The sequence below is a fragment of the Dipodomys spectabilis genome, unplaced genomic scaffold, assembly GCF_019054845.1.
Source record: "Dipodomys spectabilis isolate Male_0828 unplaced genomic scaffold, ASM1905484v1 ptg000001l, whole genome shotgun sequence".
In the NCBI taxonomy this organism is placed as follows: domain Eukaryota; kingdom Metazoa; phylum Chordata; class Mammalia; order Rodentia; family Heteromyidae; genus Dipodomys; species Dipodomys spectabilis.
The window spans coordinates 11,794,106-11,817,173 of record NW_024870678.1 but is presented as its reverse complement, the minus strand read 5'-3'; the positions used below and the strand labels follow the sequence as shown (position 1 = coordinate 11,817,173).

General features: G+C 35.3%; 1 protein-coding gene across 1 annotated transcript in view; it reads left to right on the top strand.

Annotated features, from left to right (window-relative positions):
- Tbc1d32 (TBC1 domain family member 32) overlaps nucleotides 1-23,068 on the top strand; it is a 131,694-nt gene that overhangs the window by 14,148 nt on the left and 94,478 nt on the right. Inside the window, exons 4-13 of the mRNA XM_042669395.1 lie at nucleotides 4,516-4,584; nucleotides 6,533-6,658; nucleotides 9,856-9,934; nucleotides 10,062-10,165; nucleotides 10,258-10,319; nucleotides 10,811-10,955; nucleotides 12,183-12,242; nucleotides 17,211-17,301; nucleotides 18,571-18,711; nucleotides 22,166-22,258. Of these exons, the coding sequence (XP_042525329.1) occupies nucleotides 4,516-4,584; nucleotides 6,533-6,658; nucleotides 9,856-9,934; nucleotides 10,062-10,165; nucleotides 10,258-10,319; nucleotides 10,811-10,955; nucleotides 12,183-12,242; nucleotides 17,211-17,301; nucleotides 18,571-18,711; nucleotides 22,166-22,258 (970 nt within the window). The remainder of the gene's footprint in view (nucleotides 1-4,515; nucleotides 4,585-6,532; nucleotides 6,659-9,855; nucleotides 9,935-10,061; nucleotides 10,166-10,257; nucleotides 10,320-10,810; nucleotides 10,956-12,182; nucleotides 12,243-17,210; nucleotides 17,302-18,570; nucleotides 18,712-22,165; nucleotides 22,259-23,068) is intronic.

Genomic DNA, 23,068 nt, shown 5'->3' with positions numbered 1-23,068 from the left:
GGCCTGAGCACTGTCCCTCAGCTCTTCAGCTCAAGGCTAACGATCTACTACTTGAGCTACAGCGCCACTTCTGGTTTTCTGGAGGTAAAAGTCTCATGGACTTTCCTGCCCAGGCTGGCTTCGTACTCAGATCTCAGCCTTTTGAGTAGACAGGATTACAGGAGTGAACCACCTGTCTCTCTACGGTTTAACTGAGCTGTGCTGGGACATACCTTGCCGTGGGGAAGTTAGAATATTACCTCTAATATACATTAACATTTCAAATATCATTGTAGCTCTTGTAGTTTTTCTGCCATCCTCTTCTGTCTCAGTATTTAGTGTAGTATAGCACAGGCATCAAATTTTGTTTTTATAGTTCCCAGGTTATTTTATGTCATTTCATATGGAGAAGTTGAGTTTAGGATAGTTGTCATGTTTTACCCTGATATGATGTTAACCTGTTTTAGGATCAGTCTTTGCTTCAAAGGACTCATCTTTTAGTACTTGTGGTAGGATAAGTAATGGTCCATCCAACATGTCCATATCCACATCCCTATAGAGGAACCTGTAAACATGGAACCTTATATGGCAAATGGAATTTTGGTGATGTAATTAAGGATCTTCAGATGGGGAGAGTCTCCTGAATTATTAGGGTGGGCCCAGTGTTGTCAGAAGAACTATATGAGTGGAGTTAGAGAAGGGGCTATGTAGCCTGACATGGAGGTTGGGGTGGTGTGACTGTTGGTTTGAAGTTAGAGGTTGACAAAGAGCCAAGGAAGTTAGGCAAGCTCTAGATGAAAAAGACAGGAAAATAGATTCTTATCTTTCTGGGAACAACTCAAGCTCTATCTTATTGCTAGGCTTTTTATTCTTCCACTGAGAATTTTTTAGGATAGCATTATTCCTTCATTGGGTACATGGCGTTTTCCCATCCTTCAAAGTATATGCTTTCAACTACTCTCTCTGTCTTTCTTTCTGTCTCTCTCTGTCTCTGTCTGTCTGTATCTCTCTTTCTTTCTTTCTCTCTCTCTTCTCCATTTTTACCATTACTTCTCAAATAGTAATAATATCTTGAACTCAATCTATTTTCTTGCCTCTTCTAAAATCTTCAAAATTGTGCCAGATTCTTTTTTTTTTTTTTTTTTTGGTCCGGTCATGGGGCCTGAACTCTGGGCCTGGGCACTGTCCCTGAGCTCTTCAGCTCAAGGCTAGCGCTCTACCCCTTGAGCCACAGCGCCACTTCCGATTTTTTTCTTTTTTGTTTATGTGGTGCTGAGGAATCGAACTCAGGGCCTCATGCATGCAAGGCAAGCGCTCTACTACTGAGCCACCTTCCAAGCCCATGTGCCAGATTCTTTTTGGTGATGATTTTTGTACTAATTGATTCCAAGACTTTTGTGTCTTCCTCAACAGCATCAGCTAGAACAACAGGACTAACTACCTACAGCCTAACCTGTATTGCACATAGAAAAATGTAGGGGCCTAAAATCTTAAAAATGTAGAAGTGAAAGATAAGGATTTAAGAGATGAACACAATAGAGCTGACGCTCCTCTTTCTGGAGTTAGGTCTAAGGTAGTGGGTGGCTTGGAGATTTGGATAGGAGCAGGTGTGAGCTCATTTTGCTTTAATTTTAATATTTGTTTATTTGAATAATAATCTCTTGAGGAGCCAATTTGACATCAGAACACTGAACTAATTTCTTTGATTAACAGTGGTAATATTATTTTTAGCTAATACTTGAGTTTTTTTTAACATTTTTAAATATTAACGGATTTTGTTATTTCTCAGTGTAGCACTTTTGAGGAAAAGTACAAAAGTTCTTTCATTGGGTGAAAACATAATTAAAACATCTAGGAATTTTATGATAGATTTAGGTGAAAAACCTTTTGCTTAGCTGGGTGCTGGTGGCTCATTCTTGTAATTCTAGCTACCTAGGAGGCTGAGATTTGAGGATTATGGTTCAAAGCAGGCATGGCAGGAAAGTTATCTCCAATTAGCCACCAAAAAGCCAGAAGCAGAGCTGTGGCTCAAGTGGTGGAGTGTTAGCCTAAAGCAAAAAAATCTCAGCCACAGTGCCCAGGCCCTGAGTTCAACACCTAATACTGGCAGACACAAACAAACAAAGAACCTTATTATTTCTGGTACTGGGGGTGAACTCAGGGCCTTGATCTAGTTATGCAGATAGACTGTCACATCATGAACCTCACCCCAGTTCTTTTGCTTTCAGTTTGTTTTACAGATATGGTCTCCCACAAAGTTTTTCCTCACTATTCTCAAACTGTGATCTTTTTTTTTTTTTTTTGGGTCCGGTTGTGGGGCCTGAACTCTGGGCCTGGGCGCTGTCCCTCAGCTCTTCAGGTCAAGGCTAGCGCTCTACCACTTGAGCCACAGTGCCACTTCTGGCTTTTTTCTTTTTGCTTATGTGGTGCTGAGGAATCGAACCCAGGGCCTCATGCATGCAAGGCAAGCGCTCTACCACTGAGCCACATTCCCAGCCCCATCAAACTGTGATCTTTCTACATCTGATTCTCCTACCTCTGCTTCTGGAGTAGCTGGGACCACAAGTGTGTACTACCACACTAACCCTTACTTTCTCCCCTGCTCCCTTTTTTTTTTCAGGGACAAGATCTGCCTTGGGGTAGTGTTGTAGTAAGGAAGGAAGTGGCATTGATAGTTGGATTTCTGTTGAGTGAAACTTGGGGATTGTTTTTGTATTATTTAATATTGTATAAAATGAGGGAAAGCATAGTCTCAACTGATCTCAGTGAAAATCTGGATAGGTGGTAGGGCTATTTGTCAAGATGGAAAAGGCTGAGTAAGGGGGCAGATTGAGGATTGAAAATGAAGTCAAGAATCCTATTTTGGATGTATGAAATTTGAAGTGATTACTAAATCTTCAAATGAAAGTATTAGATGAACTTAGATTAGTATTAGATGAATATTAGATTACTTGTGTAATCTGTAGATCAAGTGACTGTTAAGAATTAGGAGTCACCATGACAAGCTCAAAGTCAAAGAACTGGTTGGGAACACCTCAGGAGAGTTTAGGGAAAGAAGGAAGGGGAGCTCTGATATCTGTGTCACTTGATGAAATTATTCAGCATCTGATTTCTCATATTTCAGAGTTAGTATGAATTGATACGGTATAGAATTTGTTTAAAACATTCATTTTCAGCTATTAATATTTTAATTTTTGTTACTTTTAGATGATGGACTTCAGATACTATGTATATTTAAATTGCCTTTGGTGGGGGAAATATTTCTTTCTTTCTTTTTTTTTTTTTGTCAGTCATGGGGTTTGAACTCCACCTGGACTTTGTCCCTCAGCTCTTCAGCTCAAGGCAAGTGCTCTACCACTTGAGCCATAGCGCTATTTCCAGTTTTCTTTCTGGTGGTTAATTGGAGATAAGAATCTTATGGACTTTCCTGCCCAGGCTGGTTTTGGACAGCCATCCTCAGATCTCAGCCTCCTGAATAGCTAGGATTACAGGCATGAGCCACGGGCACCCGGTTCTCCAATTTTTCTTATGGGTCTACTATGAACATTTTTTTAGACATGGGTTTTTACTACAGTGCAAGAGACAACTATGGAGAAAGGCTAAGAAAAAGTACAGGGAAGTAGGTAGTAAGAAAATTCAAGCAGAACTGTAATTGTTTGGACTCTTTTTATTTGTTTATGTTGTTTAACTCTCTGTTTCATTTATCTCATATTTCTGGGTATGCAATATTTTGGTTTTATGTTTTCTTGAGACTTATAGTGTTCTACGTATTGCAAGTGCTCAGCAAACACTAATTTTCATATATATGATGGTACGCTGTTCCGTTGGGACATTTTGTTCTCATTTAAAAGTCTTGGGAAACAAAAATTATAACTTTGCTACCATATCAAAATAGATTAGTCTCTGCTTGTTCAGAGTGCACACTGTCCTTAAAATTATTTTGACAAAATAATTATAGCAATATTTCTAAAAGTCTACTAACTGAGCCAGGTGCCGGTGGCTCATGCCTGTCATCCTAACTACTCTAGAAGCTGCCATCTGAGGATTGCAGTTGAAAACCAGCCTTGGGTAGGAACGTCCGTGATTTTTTTTTTTTTTTTTGTCAGTCATGGTGCTTGAACTCTGGGCCTGAGTCCTTCAGCTCTTCAACTCAAGGCAAGTGATCTACCACTTGAGGACAGTACCACTTCTGGTTTTCTGGTGGTAAATTGGAGATAAGAGTCTCTTGGCCTTTCCTGCCAGGGCTGGCTTTGACGGGCAATCCTCAGATCTCAGCCTCCTGAGTAACTAGGATTACAGGTGTGAACCATCAGCTCCTGGCCTGTTAGACTTTTATCTCCAATGAATTCCCAGAAAGCCAGAAGTGGAGCTGTGGTTCATGTGGTAGAATGCTAGCTTTGAGCAAAAAGCTCAGATCCTGAGTTCAATCTCCAGGATCCTTACCACCCTGCCCTCTGCTCCTTCTCTTCCCACCCTCCCACCCCCCGAAAAAAAAGTTTACTAAGTGACTGCTGTCTGTTGTGTCTATTGTTACAGAGTTATAAATTTTGTCAAGGAAAATTACAACTGATTTTAGATGAATTGGATCCTGGGCAGCCTAAAGAGGTAAGTTTAAGGAGAGCTGTCTCATTTAGTTAGTGATACATTATATATTTATAGTGTACCACACTGCAACCAGTGGCAACTGAGCTGTTGTCTTGGAGCTAGACCTTACTAGTTATGTGCATCCCCACACTGATATCCCTTGTAAACTTTCCAATCTTGAAATGAAAGCTCAGACTTTTCTTTAGAGAATTGTCATGGTTAGAGGAACTTTTATTTTCCCTTTCTTTCATGTTGTAGGGATGAAATATGTGCAGTTCAAAGCTATTCTTTACTGTTTCTCTGTTTGAAAAAATTTTTTTTTTGTCAATTGTGGGCCTTGAACTCAGGGCCAGGGAGCTGTCTCTGAGCCTCTTTGTGCTTAAGGCTAGTGCTCTACCACTTGAGCCACAGTGCCACTTCTGGTTTTTGAGTGGTTAGCTGGAGATAAGAGTCTCACTGGGAGTTTTTTTCCTGGGCTGGCTTCGAACTGTAATCTTCAGATCTTAGACTCCTGAGTAGGTAGGATTATAGGCATGAGCCACCAGGGCCCGACTGTTTGTAATATTTTACTTAACAATTCCTTGGAAAAAAATCACTAGTTGTTTGTTCTATTTCTAGAAAATGTGAGCATCTGTTTAAAAATATAAAATAGACATTGCCTGTTTATCATGTATGACATGCCTTGAAAAATGTATACATTGAGGGCTGGGAAGGTGGCTCAGTGGTAGAGCACTTGCCTTGCTTGCTCGAGGCCCTGGGTTCGATTCCTCAGCACCACATAAGAAAAAAGCCGGAAGTGGCGCTGTGGCTCAAGTGGTAGAGTGCTAGCCTTGAGCTGAAGAGCTGAGGGACAGCGCCCAGGCCCAGAGTTCAGGCCCCATGACCGGACCCAAAAAAAAAAAAGAAAAATGTATACATTGAATGGTGATTAAATTGAGCCACTAACATTTTTGGTGTGAATAGGTAAATTCTACATATTGATTTTTAAGTATATAATGCATTGTTATTTACAATTACCATGTTGCACAACAAATCTTTTGAACTTTTTCCTTGTAACTGAAATTTTATATTTGACTAACATCCTCCTAACCATTCCTTGTAAAACTGGTAATTTATTTATTAGGGAAAAAAAGATTTTGAAAAAGAAATTATATAGAATTATTTCTCTTTATGTTTAAGAGATTTTTACAAGTTACAGTTTATAATATCTTATTTCACTTGAAAATAAATCTGAGGTAGAAAATATGATAAGATTTTACAGATTTTTTTTTGGTCTTAGTCTTGTGAGTTTCTTTATGTTGTTTTCACGCATACTTACAATGTATCACAGTTTACTCACTCTTTTTCCCTTTCTTCTCCCCTTCTCCTAAGTAGTCCCTTAGTTTGATTAATGTTATCCTGTTATCTATGTACATAATTATGTATATTTTGGATCCTTTCTTCTATTTCTCTTGGGCTTGTGACATTGCATTTCATGGTCTTAATCATTTCTTCCTTCCTTAATTCCGTGCGGTTTACTTGGGCTTGAATTCAAGGCCTTGAGTTCTTGCTTGATTTTCTTTTCCTCAAGGCTGGTGCTGTACCACTTGACCTATACCTTCACTTGGGCTTTTTTTCTCTTGGGTCTCTAGGATTCATCTTCCTGGGTTGGCTTGAAACTGTAATCCTCCTATCTCAGTCTTCTGAGTGCTAGATTACAGATTTGAACCACACACACTGGCTCATTAGTTACATTTAGTGTATGAATTTTGCTTTATACAAAATAGCAAGTTGATTTATTTTTTAAATCTGTTTTGCACTTAAATGAGTTCTTTAGAGTTATTTTGTGAATAGATTCTAATGTTTATAAATGTCTCATTAAAAGCCATTCAGTCTCTGTCTTTCAATAGTTGGTTAAGTATTGTATTTGGATAGATAAAATTCTTCCAGTGGCTAATTATTAAAGAAAATCTTCTTTTCAAACTTGTAGGTGAGATATGAAGCCTTACAAGCATTGTGCTCCGCTCCTCCATCGGATGTCCTGAACTGTGAAAACTGGACAACTCTCTGTGAAAAACTGACAGTGTCGCTTTCTGATCCAGATCCTGTATTTAGTGTAAGGAGAGACTTACAGAAGTATTCAGAATAATTCGTGTTCCTCCACCCCTCTAGAACTAAATAGGATTTGATAGCTTTCCTTCATAGTACCTTCATAATACTTTCAGTTTTAGCTTTTGGATTAACTGAATTTTCTTTTTAGGAATTAACTTACTATTTAATAATTAGATTAGCAGTAGGGTCAATATCATACTTCATGGATGAATAATAGATGGATACTGTGTGTCCTGTTTTATCTTGTGAAGGAATATTCAAGTATTTGTAATACTGCTTTTGTACTAAATTAAAATAGTTCATGATATATGAAAATTTAGTCTTAAAAACTATTGTATGGGTCTGAGAAGGTGGCTCAGTGGTAGAGTGCTTGTCTCGCATGCATGAGGCCCTGGGTTCGTGTCCTCAGCACCTAAGCAGAAAAAGCTGGAAGTGGCACTATGGCTCAAGTGGTAGAGCATTAGCCTTGTGCTGAAGAGCTGAGGGACAGTGCCCAGGCCCAGTGTTCAGGCCCCACAACTGACCAAAACAGAAAACGAACAGTATTGTTTGATTAATTTCAAAGAGCTTTTATAATGTTCCTTCTGGATTTAAGTGTCTATTTTTATTATTTAAGTGCTTAGAAGAAGAAGAGAGAGAAAGGTAAAAGCTAAGAGTTTGGAAAACTGTTTTGTGATGAATCATAAAGCAAATATAGAAAATTCCAGAAATTATAAAATCATGAAATCAGTAGAGATATAATTATGAAACTTGATATGCATCTGGGTCATAAATAGTTATTATACAATGAAAGTAAACCCATTTTAACAAGTGCACAATTCAAAAAAAATCTTGATCATATGTGAGCATCATTTTTTTTTCTTTTTGTTGGTTGCTCAGTTGGAACACAGAGCCTAGATGCTGTCCTTGAGCTTTATGGCTCCAGGCTAGTGCTCTACCACTTTGAGCCACAGCACCATTTCCGATTTTCTAGGGGTTAATTAGAGATAATTGTTTCACTGACTTTCCTGCCCAGGCTGGCTTTGAACAATGTTCCTCTGATCTCAGTCTCCTCAGTAGCTAGGATTATAAGTGAAAGTCTGTAAATAAGCATCACATTTTAAATCCAAACTTGTCTTTATTATAACAAGTCTTTTTCATCTTGATGTGTTGGTGAAAACCTTGATTTTAAAATGGATGTGATATTTTGTACAGAATGTGTGGCATTAGCATAAGAGTTATAATTTTTGTTTTTTTAATAAATGTGTTAGAAAAATCTATAGCATGTACATTTCTAGTTTTTATTTTTGGAACATTCTGTATATAAAATTGAAAAAAAAAAACGTTGGTTTTAGGAAATTAGAACTTTCATTGTGGTAGAGGGTACAAATGGTAAATAAATAGTCATCTCAGTACATCTTCTGTTGAAAATCACAGTGTACAGTCACTGATGATAGACTGGTAAATGGAAGTATTTAGAAGTATTTAGAAGCTATTTTTTGTTATTATTTTTGGTCATGGGGCTTGAACTTAGGGCCTGTCCCTGAGCTTTTGCACTCAAGGCTAGTACTCTACCCCTTGAGCCACAGCTCCTCTTCTGTTTTTTTTGGTGGCTAATTGGAGATAAGAGTCTCATGACATTCCTGCCTGGGCTACTTTTGAATCATGATCCTCATATCTCAACCTCCTGAGTAGCTAGGATTATAGGCATGAGCCACCAGCACCCGCTTTTTGTTACTGTTATCAAAAGAAAAGAAGGTGTTTGTTTACTTAATAAACTTGGATGCAGTTCAAACTTACCAACACCAGAGGGTATTACAGACTTTCATAAAATCCTTGGGAGGAAAAAAGGTATTTTAGGGTCACCTTGAACATTTCAAGGCTTTTTACCAACAAAAATACGCAACTATGAACTTTCCTTTCCTTTCCCCCCCATTACTTAACAAAGATAGAATCATACCTCAGTAGATCTCCTTTATTTTTGAAATTGTAATTGTATGAGCATACCAATGTTCCTAATGGGTCAGTATAAGCTGTGTTATTTAGCCATTAAAGACTATTATGGGGCAAAAACCAGTTTCATAACTGGAAACAATTCTGATAGAGAGAAAATAGTAATAGAATCAGTAATTTTTGGGTAGAGAGTGAGACATTCTTTTGTTTAAAATTTGTGCTTGATCCAAATTACTGTACTTGATTGTTTCTTCATCTCCTGTCTTAAAGGACTAGTAGATGAAACTGAATGAAACTCACAGTAGCTAAAATGTGAAAGAGATTTTCTCAAGCATTACTATGTTCAGTATGAATTTCTTGCTGTTAGTAGAAGATACCTTTAGTCATTTGAGGAACTAGTTCTTGTGAACATTTCATCTTAAGCGATATAAACAGGTTTTTTTTTTATAGGCATGATGATCAGAATTCTCTAAATATCTAATTACAGAAGCTACCTTTATCAACTTCATTTTTTATGGATCTTTTTTTTTTATAAGTTCATGTATTTTTGGCTGTATAAAGTGAGAGTTCACATTGTCATTCCACATGTACAATATATACAATGAATTCCAGTCAGTGTTCCATCATTCTCCCTCACCTCTTCCCACCTCCTAATCCAATTTCAAGAGTTTCATTGCTTTCTTTTTTCTTTCTTTCTTTTTGTTTTTTTTTTGCCGGTCATCGGGCCTGAACTCTGGGTCTGGGCGCTGTCCCTCAAGTCTTCAGCTCAAGGCTAGAGCTCTACTACTGGAGCCACAGCACCACTTCCTGCTTTTTCTGTTTATGAGGTGCTGAGGAATTGAACCCAGGGCCTCATGCTTGCAAGGCATGAACTCTACCGCTGAGCTATCTTCCCAGCCCCTCATTGCTTTATTTTTATACTTGTTAATAATCTTTTTCAACAAAATCCATCCTCTTTTATCTTCCTTAACCCAACTCCCTCTTATTTCTTGAACCCTGTTGATAACAGTTTTTATTGATATTCTTTATGCTGTTTGTATATATAGTTGCAATATATTTCAATATTATTTACCCTCCATCTTCCTTTCTCCCTTTCCTTTTCCCTTTTCCTTCCCCCTTCCTCCCAAGTCATCTATTATTATAGATACATTCTTAATCAGGTTTCTGAATAGGTATTTTGTGTTTCTTTTCTGAGTTTCATTATTTGAAAAATATTTATTATCATTCTCATAATAATCTTAGTTGTACATCTTTTTCTCATTTCTGCAGGACCGGATTTTAAAATTCTATGCACAAACATTTACACTTTCACCATTTCATATGACCAAGGAAATTTATATAAGTTTAGGTATGTTTATTAAATAATTTAAAGTTATTTTTCTGTTTTATGTGTATTCAAGGAAATTGCCCAAGAATTTTTTTTTCAGAAATCATTATATGTAAAAGTTATAATGGTTTATATTTTTACTTTTCAGCAAAATATTTGGAGTTGCACTTTCTTTCCAGAGAACATCATGTTCTGATTCTCTCAGCTGGTCTGGACATAACAAATCCCAATGTGAATCGCTTACTTAAAAAGGTATCCATTTGTTAGAGGATGGTTATGTTTTAAGTTACTTGTCTATCGAAGAATTCTCATTTTTTTTGAGAACTGTTTACTCTTATTTATAGGTTCGTCTTCTAAATGAGTATCAGAAGGAGGTTCCATCTTTCTGGATTCGTCACCCAGATAAGTAAGTCTCCTAATTTATGCAAATGTAAAACACAACATTTCAAAATAGAGAGAGAGAGAGGAAAAGTAGTTTTAGTTAATTTACATGATTGACCAAGTATTGATATATTTATAAAGCTTTTCGTCTCTTGAACTATTCTATATGAATGGTTCCATACTGGTAACCATGTTATATCACAAGGTAGAAGTGGGATGTTCTGATCTTGAGTTTGTATTGGTCTTTGCTACTTTGGACAAATTCCTTAAGTGTTCTTTAAACTTTTTCCTTTCAGCTCTACAACTTCTAATGTAGTTTGTAAGGAGAGCTATATTTGGATTGATACAGAAACCAGCACGAGCTTTTAGGTAGTGTGAATCCTATCTACAGAAATTTCTAAAGAGTATATGCCATCTGACCTTTCCATAGTTGAAAGTAGATCACCATATTCCACATATGGATCTTTGTACATTACCTATTTTTTAAAAAAAATCACTTCTTTTCCCAACTTAAAGGTATATGGAAGAAATTGTGGAGAGTACTTTGTCTCTGTTATCAGTTAAGCATGATCAAAGCCATCTCGTCTCACAAAAGATTTTGGATCCCATCTACTTTTTTGCATTAGTTGACACGAAGGCTGTGTGGTTCAAAAAGTGGATGGTAAGGAAAAACTGAATGGTTTTTGCAATGCCTTTTAAAGAAGAGCTAATTTTTGATTACTGGATACTGTAAATTCTAATAATGTGTAACTCATTTGATTCCTACGCAAATTTATGACGTAAGTGGTGCTAATACTCTTGTTTTTGAGATGTTTTAACTAAAGCATGGAGAAGTTAACCTGTCCAAGATTGTTCCCCTAGTGAGTTGCAGCTTCAGAATGATAGTTAAATGGTAACTCATTTGAATTTACTTCAGATGAATGACCTCTTCAAAATGTAATTTTATAGTTTAAAGAAAAACAATAGCATTGTAAAATATATTTGGTAGGCTATAAGGACTCTATGATCATTTTTCTTGGGCATAGAGGAGTCAAATGTCTGAGTTTGCCTCCTCTCCAAACTACATTTTTGGGGAGTGTGGTCAATGCCTAAATCTAGCAGTTTCCCGTAGAGCCCTTGCAATCTTGGGGTTATAGAGAGCTCTTACTACTTTTCCTTTCCTCCACCAAGGTTAAAAGTAGAAAGCTCTGTCTAACAGTGGTTGCCTCTGTGTTGACTTCTGCTTTTACATCTCTGCTTCTCTCATTCTGCCTTTCTGGCTTCAGGTATTTGTTGCCTAGAAGGGAGGAGATGCAGACTTACTATGCAAAGCAATGGCTCATTCATGTATTGCCCAACACAGACTCAAGTATTATTTAGCACAGAATTGAGTATTATCTAGCTGAAGGATCTTTTTTTGCCTTTTGTTATCAAAACTATACAATGAATACTGAATTAGTCAGACTACAATTCAGTTTCTAGGGCTTAATACTTACGCAATCTACATTGCAGTGTTTGATAAATGTTTGCTCAGTTTAATTAAATTAACCTAAATCTTTTGTTTCTTGCACACCTGATTCTTTTTTTAAGTAATTTTTTTCTACCGTGACATATGCCTTTATTGAATAGCATGAATTCAGTGCTATTTTTGTGATGATTTTAAGCTAATTTAACATAGATATTGGACACCATTGCTATGATTTTTTTTTTTTACTGGTCTGTTAACAAATGATCCATTTTTATGATTGCTGTGCTTCCTAATTCAATGTGCATAGAAAAACCTGCAAGCAGTTGGTTATAATCATTTAAATTTATGTTTTTGTGTGTTTATGATGTGATTGGAATGATGCAGAAAAGATTTTTAAGTGGCATAGTTTGAACATTAAATACTATTTATCTTTAATTTTAGCACGCATATTATAGCAGAACTACAGTACTAAGACTTCTTGAAAAGAAATATAAATCCCTGGTAAGTCTCTCTATCAGTTTTTATGTTAAGACATAATATCATAAAAAGATATATGGTGTATATTAAATATGCGAAGTTGAATGGTGATAGTATTGCATAATGAAGCAATTCCCTTTTATGTGACCTTAAACTGCCACCCTATGAAACATCAAGTAGATAAACATAGAGACTTAAAGATAGGATTACAATTAGAAAATATGTAAGTACATTGGTATGAATAACAAACTAGCTTGAGAGAAGCTTTATTTATTTATTTATTTATTTTTATTTTGTTTTTGTGCTGGTCCTGGGTCTTGAATTGAGGGCCTGAGCATTGTCCCTCAGCTTTATTGCTCCAGGTTAGTACTCCACCATCTGAGTCACAGAAAGAAGCCTTATTATTAAGTGTTAAGATATAACTGATTCACAAGAGGCAATCATAAGGGAATTGCTTCTATAAAATATACTCATGCTTGTGAGTGGACGTGTCATGAAAAAACACAGTGATAAATACTTCGGTACCTGATACCATTGGTTTGAGTTATATCAAACATAGACTAATACTGTAAAATAAGTTACCAAATTATCTACATTAGTAGAACAATGCATAAGAACATCAAAATTGAAAAGAAAATGGCATGACTAATAGTAATAAAAAAATCACAAATGTGAAGTATATTAAGAACTTACGCTAATTATCTTTGGTCAATAAATATAATTTATATATTTAGAGATGAAACTTGATTTTAGAAGTTAGATGAAATAAAGCTTCTGCAACTTGGAGTATTTGGATGCGCAGAGTAGAGGCTGAACTGAAAGAAAGGATCAAGAGCACTGAGCAGCCCAAGAAGAGAGGGATATTGACAAGTGAGATAGGAATTACCTGGAGAAGTTACAGGTACTAGAAAAGTTGAATAAAAATTGCATTGAAATAAAGTTTTGCCACATTTTACCTCTGGTTTCCATTGAAATGAAAATCTTTTGTCATATGAACATAGACTGATTTTGTTAGGACAGACAAAGAAATAAAACAAAGAACAAGATGATTTTTCCCCTGTGTTTTAGGTGCAGATAGAAATTTCTATTATAAAAACCTCAGTGGAAGTATTTAAAATCTTTCTAACAGATTAATGGTAACTTTTCTAATAAAAAACAGATTTTATTCTTAGCAGAAATTTTGTTTGTTTGCAGGTAGAATTACTTCATTATAAGTTATTTACAATTTTTACCACCGTGGTCATATATTATATTTCATGTATGTTGTGGGTATCAAGCTTGAGTCTTTGTCTTCAACTTCAACTTGTAAAAAGATCTCTTGATAAGATACCAAAAAGGTTATTAATGCTATACTTAGTTTCTTAAAGTAAACTTGGCTCTGCTTTTGTAAAGATAATAGAAGAAAATGGATGAAAGATCTATTTCCATTTAAGTCTTTTGGGTCTCTCAAATTGTGCACTTGTGGTGGAAATATTGGTCTATTCCATAGATTTTTCTTTTTGTTCTGTAAGAGATTCGATGGTTCTAAAAAGACTAGCCCTTCAGTCTGTTAAATGTGATGACCTGCTAGAGTGTGTCCTCTGGCTTCTCATTAGTGCTTTCTGATGTTTTCTTCAGTGATAGAATGTCTGCACTGGCCAGGGATGGAAGTCCTAGTCACACAGGATTGACCAGAGCTTGAAATATGTGTGATTAATATAACAGAAAAACTGAATTCCATCTTTTATTTAGTATAAATTAAATTTAGAATGTCATGTGGGCTAGTAGCTCTTGCATAATTTTAAATCTGTTTATGACATTTTCAATAGATTGTATAAAAGCCTCATATAACTTCATGTTGTTAGTATTTTATTTTTAAGTAGAGTTAAGAGATTTTGTTTTCATAGCATTGCAAAGTAAAGGACTAGTTAAAAAACACTTTGAGTATTAAATGTTAATATTTTACTTTTGTTTTGAACAATTTGAATCATTGTCCTATATAACCTTAAAGGAATAGCTCTGAAATGGCTTTTAATGGTGCTGTTTTTCTTTCTCTGAAAGTCATTTTTAAAAAGTGACTCAACATTTAGGTTAAATATTCACTTGATTTTTTCCTACCCTACACCCTATTGGATTTATCTTTTCTCCTGAATTTAACTTTTCTTAAAGTTAACAGCTAAATGAAGTAGATGATAGATATCTGATAACACAGTGCATTGTGTATTGAATACAGTTCTGAATTTTATTGCATAATTTTGTCTATCTACCTGAGGAGCGAGACAATCTTTTATTATACCCAGAAATCCACTCTCTAGTGCTTAGATTCACCTCGTGTATAGGCCTGCTTTCTGCTCCTGCGGTTTAGTGAGATGTCCTGAAATGTGATCATTTTCTGTCATGAGGTTATTCTTTCCCCACGGTTATTACTATTTCTTACAAAAGAGTAGAATATTTAGAAAGTTAGAGGAAACGGTAGAGGGAGTACAAGAGATTTAAGTAGATGGTAGAGATAAATGCAAGGAAATTGGTGAAAGTTTGATTGCACCTGAACTTGTCTTTGAGAGGTATGTTATTTTGGAGACAGTTTTATGTTAGTTACTCTTCTCTTAGTTTTTTAATATGTCTTTTTTTTTTTTACTACTATTACTATTTACTATTATTATTACTATTATTTTACTATGTGCTTTAGCTTTACCATTTTTTGTGTCAAAAGTACCCCCAAATAGCATTGTTACTTGGATTGGAAATACCATGGAGGAGAAGTGTTAAGGCAAGAGGAGGCTGTGCAGTGATAGAAGCAAATAGTGATGATTGCAGTGTGAATTAAAGGTGTGGCAGTGGAACTGGGATATGCGGTTGGACTCAGGAATACCATATTTAGACAATAGGATTTAGATATCTTGTCCTTTGAATGGGGGTGGTTGACGTCTGACTATTGGAGTGATTAATGTCATTACTTAAGTATTCGGTAAGAGGAAAACTTGCTAGGGAAGATGACAGCTTGAGTGAAATGCATTCCACAGGGAAAAGAGAGACTCAGTGCCCAGTCTTTCTTACTGGGAGTGATCCGTAGAAGCATTCTCTACTTAGTACATACCAGGATCTCAGACTCCTAAAGGACATAAACCACATTATTTGTACAAACTTGTTCAGCAAAAGCCCTCTCAGCACTTCTTGGGATGATGGAAGTTCTCCTGAAATCCAGGTTCCCAATGCTTTAATTTTAACTTTAAAAACATCTGTTTGTAAAGACGGGAGTTCTGCTATATTAACTCTTCTCTGCAGGCAACGGAAACCCTAACGATGAAGTGGGTAGGGAAATCCAAACTTACCTCTGTCCAAGCAACCTGCACTTTCTAGATCTAGAACTTAATCATTCATCACTTGGGTCCGAGCTGTTGTTTCCTCTTGTCAACTCTTCTTTCTCTCCTGTGTAGTCAGATCGTTCTACATTGGGCTACTCTCTGGAACACTTAAGCCTGGCCCTATCCCTCCAACCAGATAAAAAGTTCCATACTGGCCTGATACTCTAGACCAGTGGTCACTCTGTTTTTATTTTCTTCCTGTCCAACTTTCCTGAAAAATGAAAATTATACTATATATAATTATACTTTGAAAATTATATTTTTATTTGTTCTTATGCCTTTATTGTAATCAGGAATCCTGAAACTCACCTGAAACTGATCTTTTTGATATGACCAACAATCTTTTTATTACCAATTCTAACATTTATCTGTGGCAATCTCATTAGTGACTTTTGTTTGAAAAGTAGAGATAAAGGAGTGTCTGTAAGAAGTAGGTAGGTGCTGTGGAAAAGGGAGCATGGAAGAAGAGAGAATGGAAACTCCTAGGAGAATCATTACATGCAGTTATGATTGCAGTTCACTTTTTTATTGTGACTCTGGTTTTGAATTTTGAAGTATCTGTTTGTATCTGTTTTTCTGCAAAAGTTCTGGTATTTGAAATGGGAATGGAGGCTTCATCTGATTGATCTTTTGCTAGTTGGGTGGGAAGAAAAGGCTCCTAGGCTAGTGAACTGGATAAAAGAGTATTTAAGTCATGGCTACGGAGCTTTTTCATTTCTCATTAACATGTAAAGTATGTATTTATTTCTGTCAATAGACAGAATGTACGTGTTGGTTCCCAAATATTTTCCTGGTGTTTTAAAAAGTAATTCCATAGTTGAAGTGTAACTGAGAAACTGAGCTTCAGGGACTAGAAAGGTAACATTCTAAGTATTTTCTTAAATTTTTTCCTCCAGCATTTTATAGCTTTGTTTTCTTTTTTCTCTTTGGCAGTCCTAGGGCTTGAACTCAGGGCCAGAGTACTGTCCCTGAGCTTCTTTTTGCTCATGGCTAGCACTCTTTTGGCTTTTTTTGTTTATGTGATGCTGAGAAATTGATCCCAGGGCTTTGTGCATGCTAGTCAGGCACCCTGTCACTAAGCCACATTTCCAGTCTCAACATTTTTCTTTAAAACTAAATTTCAGGCTGGGCGTTGGTGGTTCATGCCTGTTACTAGCAGCTCAGGAGGCTGAGATCTCAGGATCACAATTTGAAGCCAGATGGGAAAGAAAGTCTGTGAGACTCTTATCTCCAATTAACTACCAAAAAAGCTGGAAGTGGAGCTATAGCTCAAGTGGTAGAGTGCCAGCCTTGAATAAAACTACTCATGGAGAGGTGGGGGGGGGGGGGGGAGGATGGGAAGGGATGGGGAAGGGGAAACAAAGGAGGAGGCTACAATGCTTGATAAGAAATGTACTCATTAAAAAAAACAAAAAGAAATGTACTCATTACCTTGCCCATGTAATTGTAACCCCTCTGTACAGTATTTTCACAATAAAAAAAAAAGCAACAACAAAAAACTACTCACGGGCAATGCCTAAGCCCTGAGTTCAAGCCCTAGGACCAGCAACAAGAAATAAAAATAAAAAATAACAAAAATTTAAAAAATCCATCTTAGGTCTTTAGGCTGAAAACTTCCAAAATTAATAAGTTGTTATTATTTCATCAGGTAACTACAGCAGTTCAGCAGTGTGTCAAGTACTTGGAATTGTGTGAGGCCATGAAAACTGATGTGACTCTGGGACATTCAAAGTATTGTGGCAAGTATTATTTTTTTTATTGAAGTATAAAGTTAGCTGAGTGATGCCTTAATTTTTAGTAACTGTTAGAGGCATTCTAAGTTCAATTTTGTCAATGAAATAAAATGAACACCTACAAGTTTAAAAGCTGCACTATAATTATGACCTTTTGTAACATATCTTTGAATTAATTCGTCATTATGCTGATTCTTTTTCTATATGCAGTTCTTCAATTCTCGAATCTGTTGGATCTGTAATAGATATAGTGTTTTCTCTCCCCTTACCCATGTATTCCTCATTTAATCAGGTACCTTATTGGGAGAAGTTACATAACATGTAGTTTTTGTTATTGACTACTCCAGCCTGCCCTCTGAGTTCTCACTTTCAGCTATGTTCTACGTGAGATGTTTCATAGTCTGACTCTCATGTCTCTCTTTTTTTTTTTTTTTTTGTTACTGACTAGACTGGATCTTCTCTTAGATTCTTTTGCATACTAGTTTCTACTTTGTATTGTTATTCCTACTTGTATTCTTCCATCTATAATTACTTATGATACTAGTCTAGTGATACATTTTTTCTTTTCATTTTTTTTGTCTTGAGATGGGGTTTTGTTATATAGTGCTTATTGGCATTGAACCCCAGTCATCTTGCTTCAGTTTTCCAAGTGTTGGATTGCAGGCATGTACCACCACACTTGGCTAGATATATTACTTGTTATAAAAGAATAAACTTCATTTTTAACTGTGTATGATTTTTATACTTATTCTTCAAAGAAACTCTCATATCTTTTTTGGCTGTTCTATTTTTCTACAAATTGGGAAGTTGAGAGTACAGTGATAACTTATATTATCTTCTCTCTTAGTAAATTCTTTAACTGAAACCATGAAGACTAGTCACAAAAAGATTTCAGATTTCAGAGTTTTTTTGATTTTGGAATATTTGAATAGACTATTTGTGTTAACTTTAATGGATAAAATTAAGCAGCAATATTTTCTATTAATGTCTTCTCTCCCTTAACTTGCTTTTTGAATCCTTTTTTGGTGACAGTTTTGGAGGTATTTTAGAATGGACATTGGATGTATGTTACACTTTTATGAGTGTAGCCAATTTTGTAATGACTGCCTTTCCTCAGATTTAGAGTAAAAGATCTTAGGAAATAGTAAAGAATTAAAAAATTACACCAACAATGTTTGATGTAATTCTGAATATCAAAACTATTTGATATTCTGAAAATATATTGTAGAATATAACAACATCAAAATACATGCTATTGTTTTCTTCTCTTTTAAGGGAACAAACAGAAAACTTTCTACTATTCAGGACAAGAATTACAGTATATATATTTCATTCACTCACTATGCCTTTTAGGAAGATTGCTGATATATACACAAGGCAGAAAATTATTTCCCATAAAGCTAAAGAATAGAAAAGGTAAGTGCATTTAGAAGATGATAGGTTAAGAATAGGTTAAGATATAGTAAGAATTGTATGGTTATAAGCATATATAAAATAATATATGTAAAATATATATTACTTTATTCAGACTTGAAGATTTAATATGGTCTCTTTTAGAACATTTGACTACTTGTTGGTCTCATGCATCTTTAAATATTTATTTCTTTATTTATTAAATTTATTTTATTTTTTTTTGCCAGTTATGGGGCCTGAACTCTGGGCCTGGATGCTGTTTCTCAGCTCTTCAGCTCAAGGCTAGTGCTCTACCAGTTGAGCCACAGTGCCACTTCCAGCTTTTTCTTTTTTTTTTCTTTTTATTTTTTGTGAACACACTGTACAGAGGGGTTACAAATTACATGGGCAGGTTAATGCGTACATTTCTTATCAAGCATTGCAGCCTCCTCCTTTGTTTACCCTTCACATCCCTTCCCAGCCTCCCCCCCTAACCCCCCACCCAATCCTCCCCGCTTCCCCCACCCCCCAACATTGTAAAGCTCATTTTCGACACTACAACTTGTACTTCTCATTGTTGCAACAGGTCCACCTGTATCCTTAAACAACTTGTTTTTCCCCATCTCCTCTACAAGTTATACTGACATCAAATATAGTGAAAGCAGGGGTTATACTGTGGGGGAGGGACATACAAAGCTACAAAGAGATAATCTTATAAATGTGTTAGAAACAAATGCATGAAAGGAAAAAAACATTAAAATACGTATCTAAGGATTCATTTTCCTAACATCACATTATCTGACCTTTTCCGCTTATGTGGTGCTGAGGAATTGAACCCAGGGCCTCAGGCATGCAAGGCAAGCACTCTACCATGGAGCCACCTTCCCAGCCCCTAAATATTTTTTCTTTTGGTTTTCAGTATGTATTTACTTTAGCCTGTGTAAGTTTTTCTATTTCCCCAGCTTTTAATGATTGTTTTGTTTATTTCTGCCTTTCAAAATCCTAGACCTTATTTATGTACTGGTTCAGTTTTGCATATAGACTAGAAGACCTTTTAAAAAATTACTATTTTTACTATTAAATTTTTATACAAAGGGATATAATTCCATAAGTGAAGTTACGAGTACAATGCTTCTTAGTCAGTGTCACTGCTATCTTTATTCTAGAAGACCTCTTAAGTTCTGGCTGGTCTACAAATCATCTTTTGTCTTTTGGGCAAACCACTGGTCCTCTGACGTTCCAGTTTTTTAATTTGTAAAAATGGAATAATGATCTGACTGTTGTGGGTCTCAGAATGTTTATGATCAAGTTTAGTTTTGAGAACACAGTAGTTGAAACATCATCCTATTATTTTTCCTAATCCTATTTATTTTCTTCCATTCAAACTATATAGCACATTGATGTTATCCTTAGCACATTGATTATTTAATTAATTCTCTAAAAATACTAGCTCTACTAAGAATGTAGTATTGATTAGGGTTCAGCAAACTTTTCTTGTAAAATGCCAAATAGTAAATATTTTAGACTTGTGGTGCTATATACCCCTTCTATTGTGTGTGGGTATGTGTGTGTAGTGTACAAAAGGAATAAACATTGCTGGCTTGAGGCTGCTATATTTAGAATTGCTCCCTTTCAAGGTTGGCTTTTGGCTGACATCTGGAAACCTACAATCTTATTAGTTCCTCCATTGTTAATGATACTTAAGGTATTTGTACACTGATCATTGTGTTTGAATTGTTTATGCAAACAATGCGATTCACTCTGACCACTTCCTTCTCTCTTCTTTGTAGTTTAGAATTTGGAAATATACTAGGCAGAGAGTCTTCCTTGCTTAGCCCCCTGTAAAGAACCTGGATGCTGCGACTTGGAATGAAGTTTTTTAGTAGGCAACATCTCACATGTGATATCACAGCTTATTGCTGGAAGAATTAATCAGGACAAGGCTAGGAAAAGCTTGTTCTTAGCTTGTGATGATTTTATTCTGTATACTTTTTCCCTTTGGTTTTATTTTGCATCCTTTTATTGAAATAGGGCGTAGCATGAGTACAACTCTGTGTTGAATCTTCCTAATAAATTGCTGAATCTCAGCATACTTTGAGGACCCCTAACACATTTAAAAAATGTGAAATCTATTCTTAGCTTGTGAACCTTATGAAATCATATCATAAGTGCTAAAATTTGGTGACCCTCCTTTTGTAAAGAATATTCATTTTGAATACTGGTTTGTTTAGTTCTTTTTGCTTATTTTTATTCTAATTCTTTCTATTTATTTTCCCAACTGTGAACTCCTTGAGAAAAGACTGTCTATGTAAATCTCGTATAGTCCTCATGTTTGTGTTGTGTAGTTTTAGGAAACAAAGGCATATCATGGGTACTTACTAGAGGACTGACTTTCATCTAAAGAACTGCTATTGTGTAGGATATTGATGTACTTTTTAGAAGTAGAAAGGCTTCTGATAAGTTTACAGATTATTATCTATAGTTTAGCATTTTATATTAACATTGACTATATATTTTGGCCTACCAAATATACCAGGTTATCTCAAAACTGAGTTTGAAGGGTTTATTCTACTGTAATAGCATAGGCCTGTATTTATCTTTACATACCATCTATCCTTTTTCTATAATTTTAGTAAAAATTAGGTGACATTAATTATAATGGGGACAGGGGTTTTATTGTTACATTTCTTCCCATGTTTATAATGTATTCTAATCAGTCTCATTCCTCTATCACTCTCCTTCCCCAAACAATTTTTCTATTTTCATAGTTGCAAACTATCCATTTGGACCTTGATGAAGCTTCTTTAGTAAGGTTTGGTAAACTCTAGCCACAGGCCAAATCTGTTCTGCCATCTGGTTTGTGTACTTGTGAGTCAAGAATAATTTCTGTGTTTTTAAATTGTTGAAAAAAATCAGTCATTTCATGACATGTGAAAGATGCACAAATATTAAAATTTACTAGTAAAACTTTTAAATAGCCATAGTCATTTACTTGCTACTTAGTATTATATCAGCAGACTTGAGTATTTGTGGCGAAGTGGTTTGGCCATAAAGTCTAAAATATTGACTGTTTTGTCTTTGACAGAAAATGTTTGCTGACTTCTTTTCTATAAAACCATATGAAAGTTAGCTGGGCTAATAGGTTAAGTTGAAGTTTAGTGCACATAATTAATGTCATCTCAGAGTCATGGTGAGATTTGTCCAGCTTTCTATTATGTTTATGTTAAGCGGTTGATCCAAAGCAGATTCAAATGTGTAACTTCACCTACTAGCTATTATATTATTTGCTCTGCTGTCTTTTATTGTACTCTGTCTAATTGGTTCTGGAGTTATCTGTCTTCCATTGTAGCTTTCTGCCAATTTAGGTTTTCATAGAAACTGTGATATAATCATCCACATAGATAGGATACAACTAAACTTTTTAGATTGTAAGTATATGTGAGAAATAATTATTTTTTTCCATTTTTTCTTTGTAAAGATTCACTATCCCTCACAGATCTGTTGGTTCTCTTTACCCAACTAATTTATTATTCACCGAGTTGTTCAAAGATGACATCAACTGCACACTCAGGTAATTCTGCTTCTATTTTAAATAGAGAAAGAGAAATCATCTAAAATATTTAATGCTATTTTCTAGGTGTTTTGAATGTGTGACATAGTTTGGTAAATAGGTTTTATTAGGATACAGAATTATTGGTAAGAAATTACATTGGTTCTGAGGTAAGTCATTTAAGTTTAATTTTGTTCATTAATGTTTTAAGATATTTCTAATCTAATATTTTTATTTTGAATCAGTCTTGCTGAGAATTTTAATGTTATTCCTTATTAAAATCAAGAGAGTCTCAAGAAATAACAAGAAAAATTTGAATGATAGATACTAGAGTGTTTTCTTTTAATATTTCTGTCCTTTATACTTGCCAGGATTAAAAAAAAAATCAGCTTGCTTGTTTCAACTCACATTCAAAATCTCAATCATTTTCAGAGTCTTCTTTTATTGAGAGGTACAGAAAATAAAGGAACCTTTATCTTTTTTGTTCTTTTCAGTTTTATGCATGTTGACTAGAATATAAACATTTTTAATTACTGATATGTAAAAGGTGACTTCTTTTTCCTTTGAATACCAGTACATTTTAAAAGTAAAACACTTAATGTGAGATCACGTCAATAAAGTAGATCATATTGTCTAAAACACTTAATGTGAGATCACATCAATAAAGTAGATCATATTCTCTAAAATTTGGTAAGTGCCTTGGAAGTACTGGTACAAGTCCTGAGGAAAACTTGGATTCAAAGAAAAATCTGGAGCCAGGCACCCATAACTCATGCCTGTAATACTAGTCAGAAGGCTGAGATGTGGATCATGTTTTGAAGCATCCTAGGT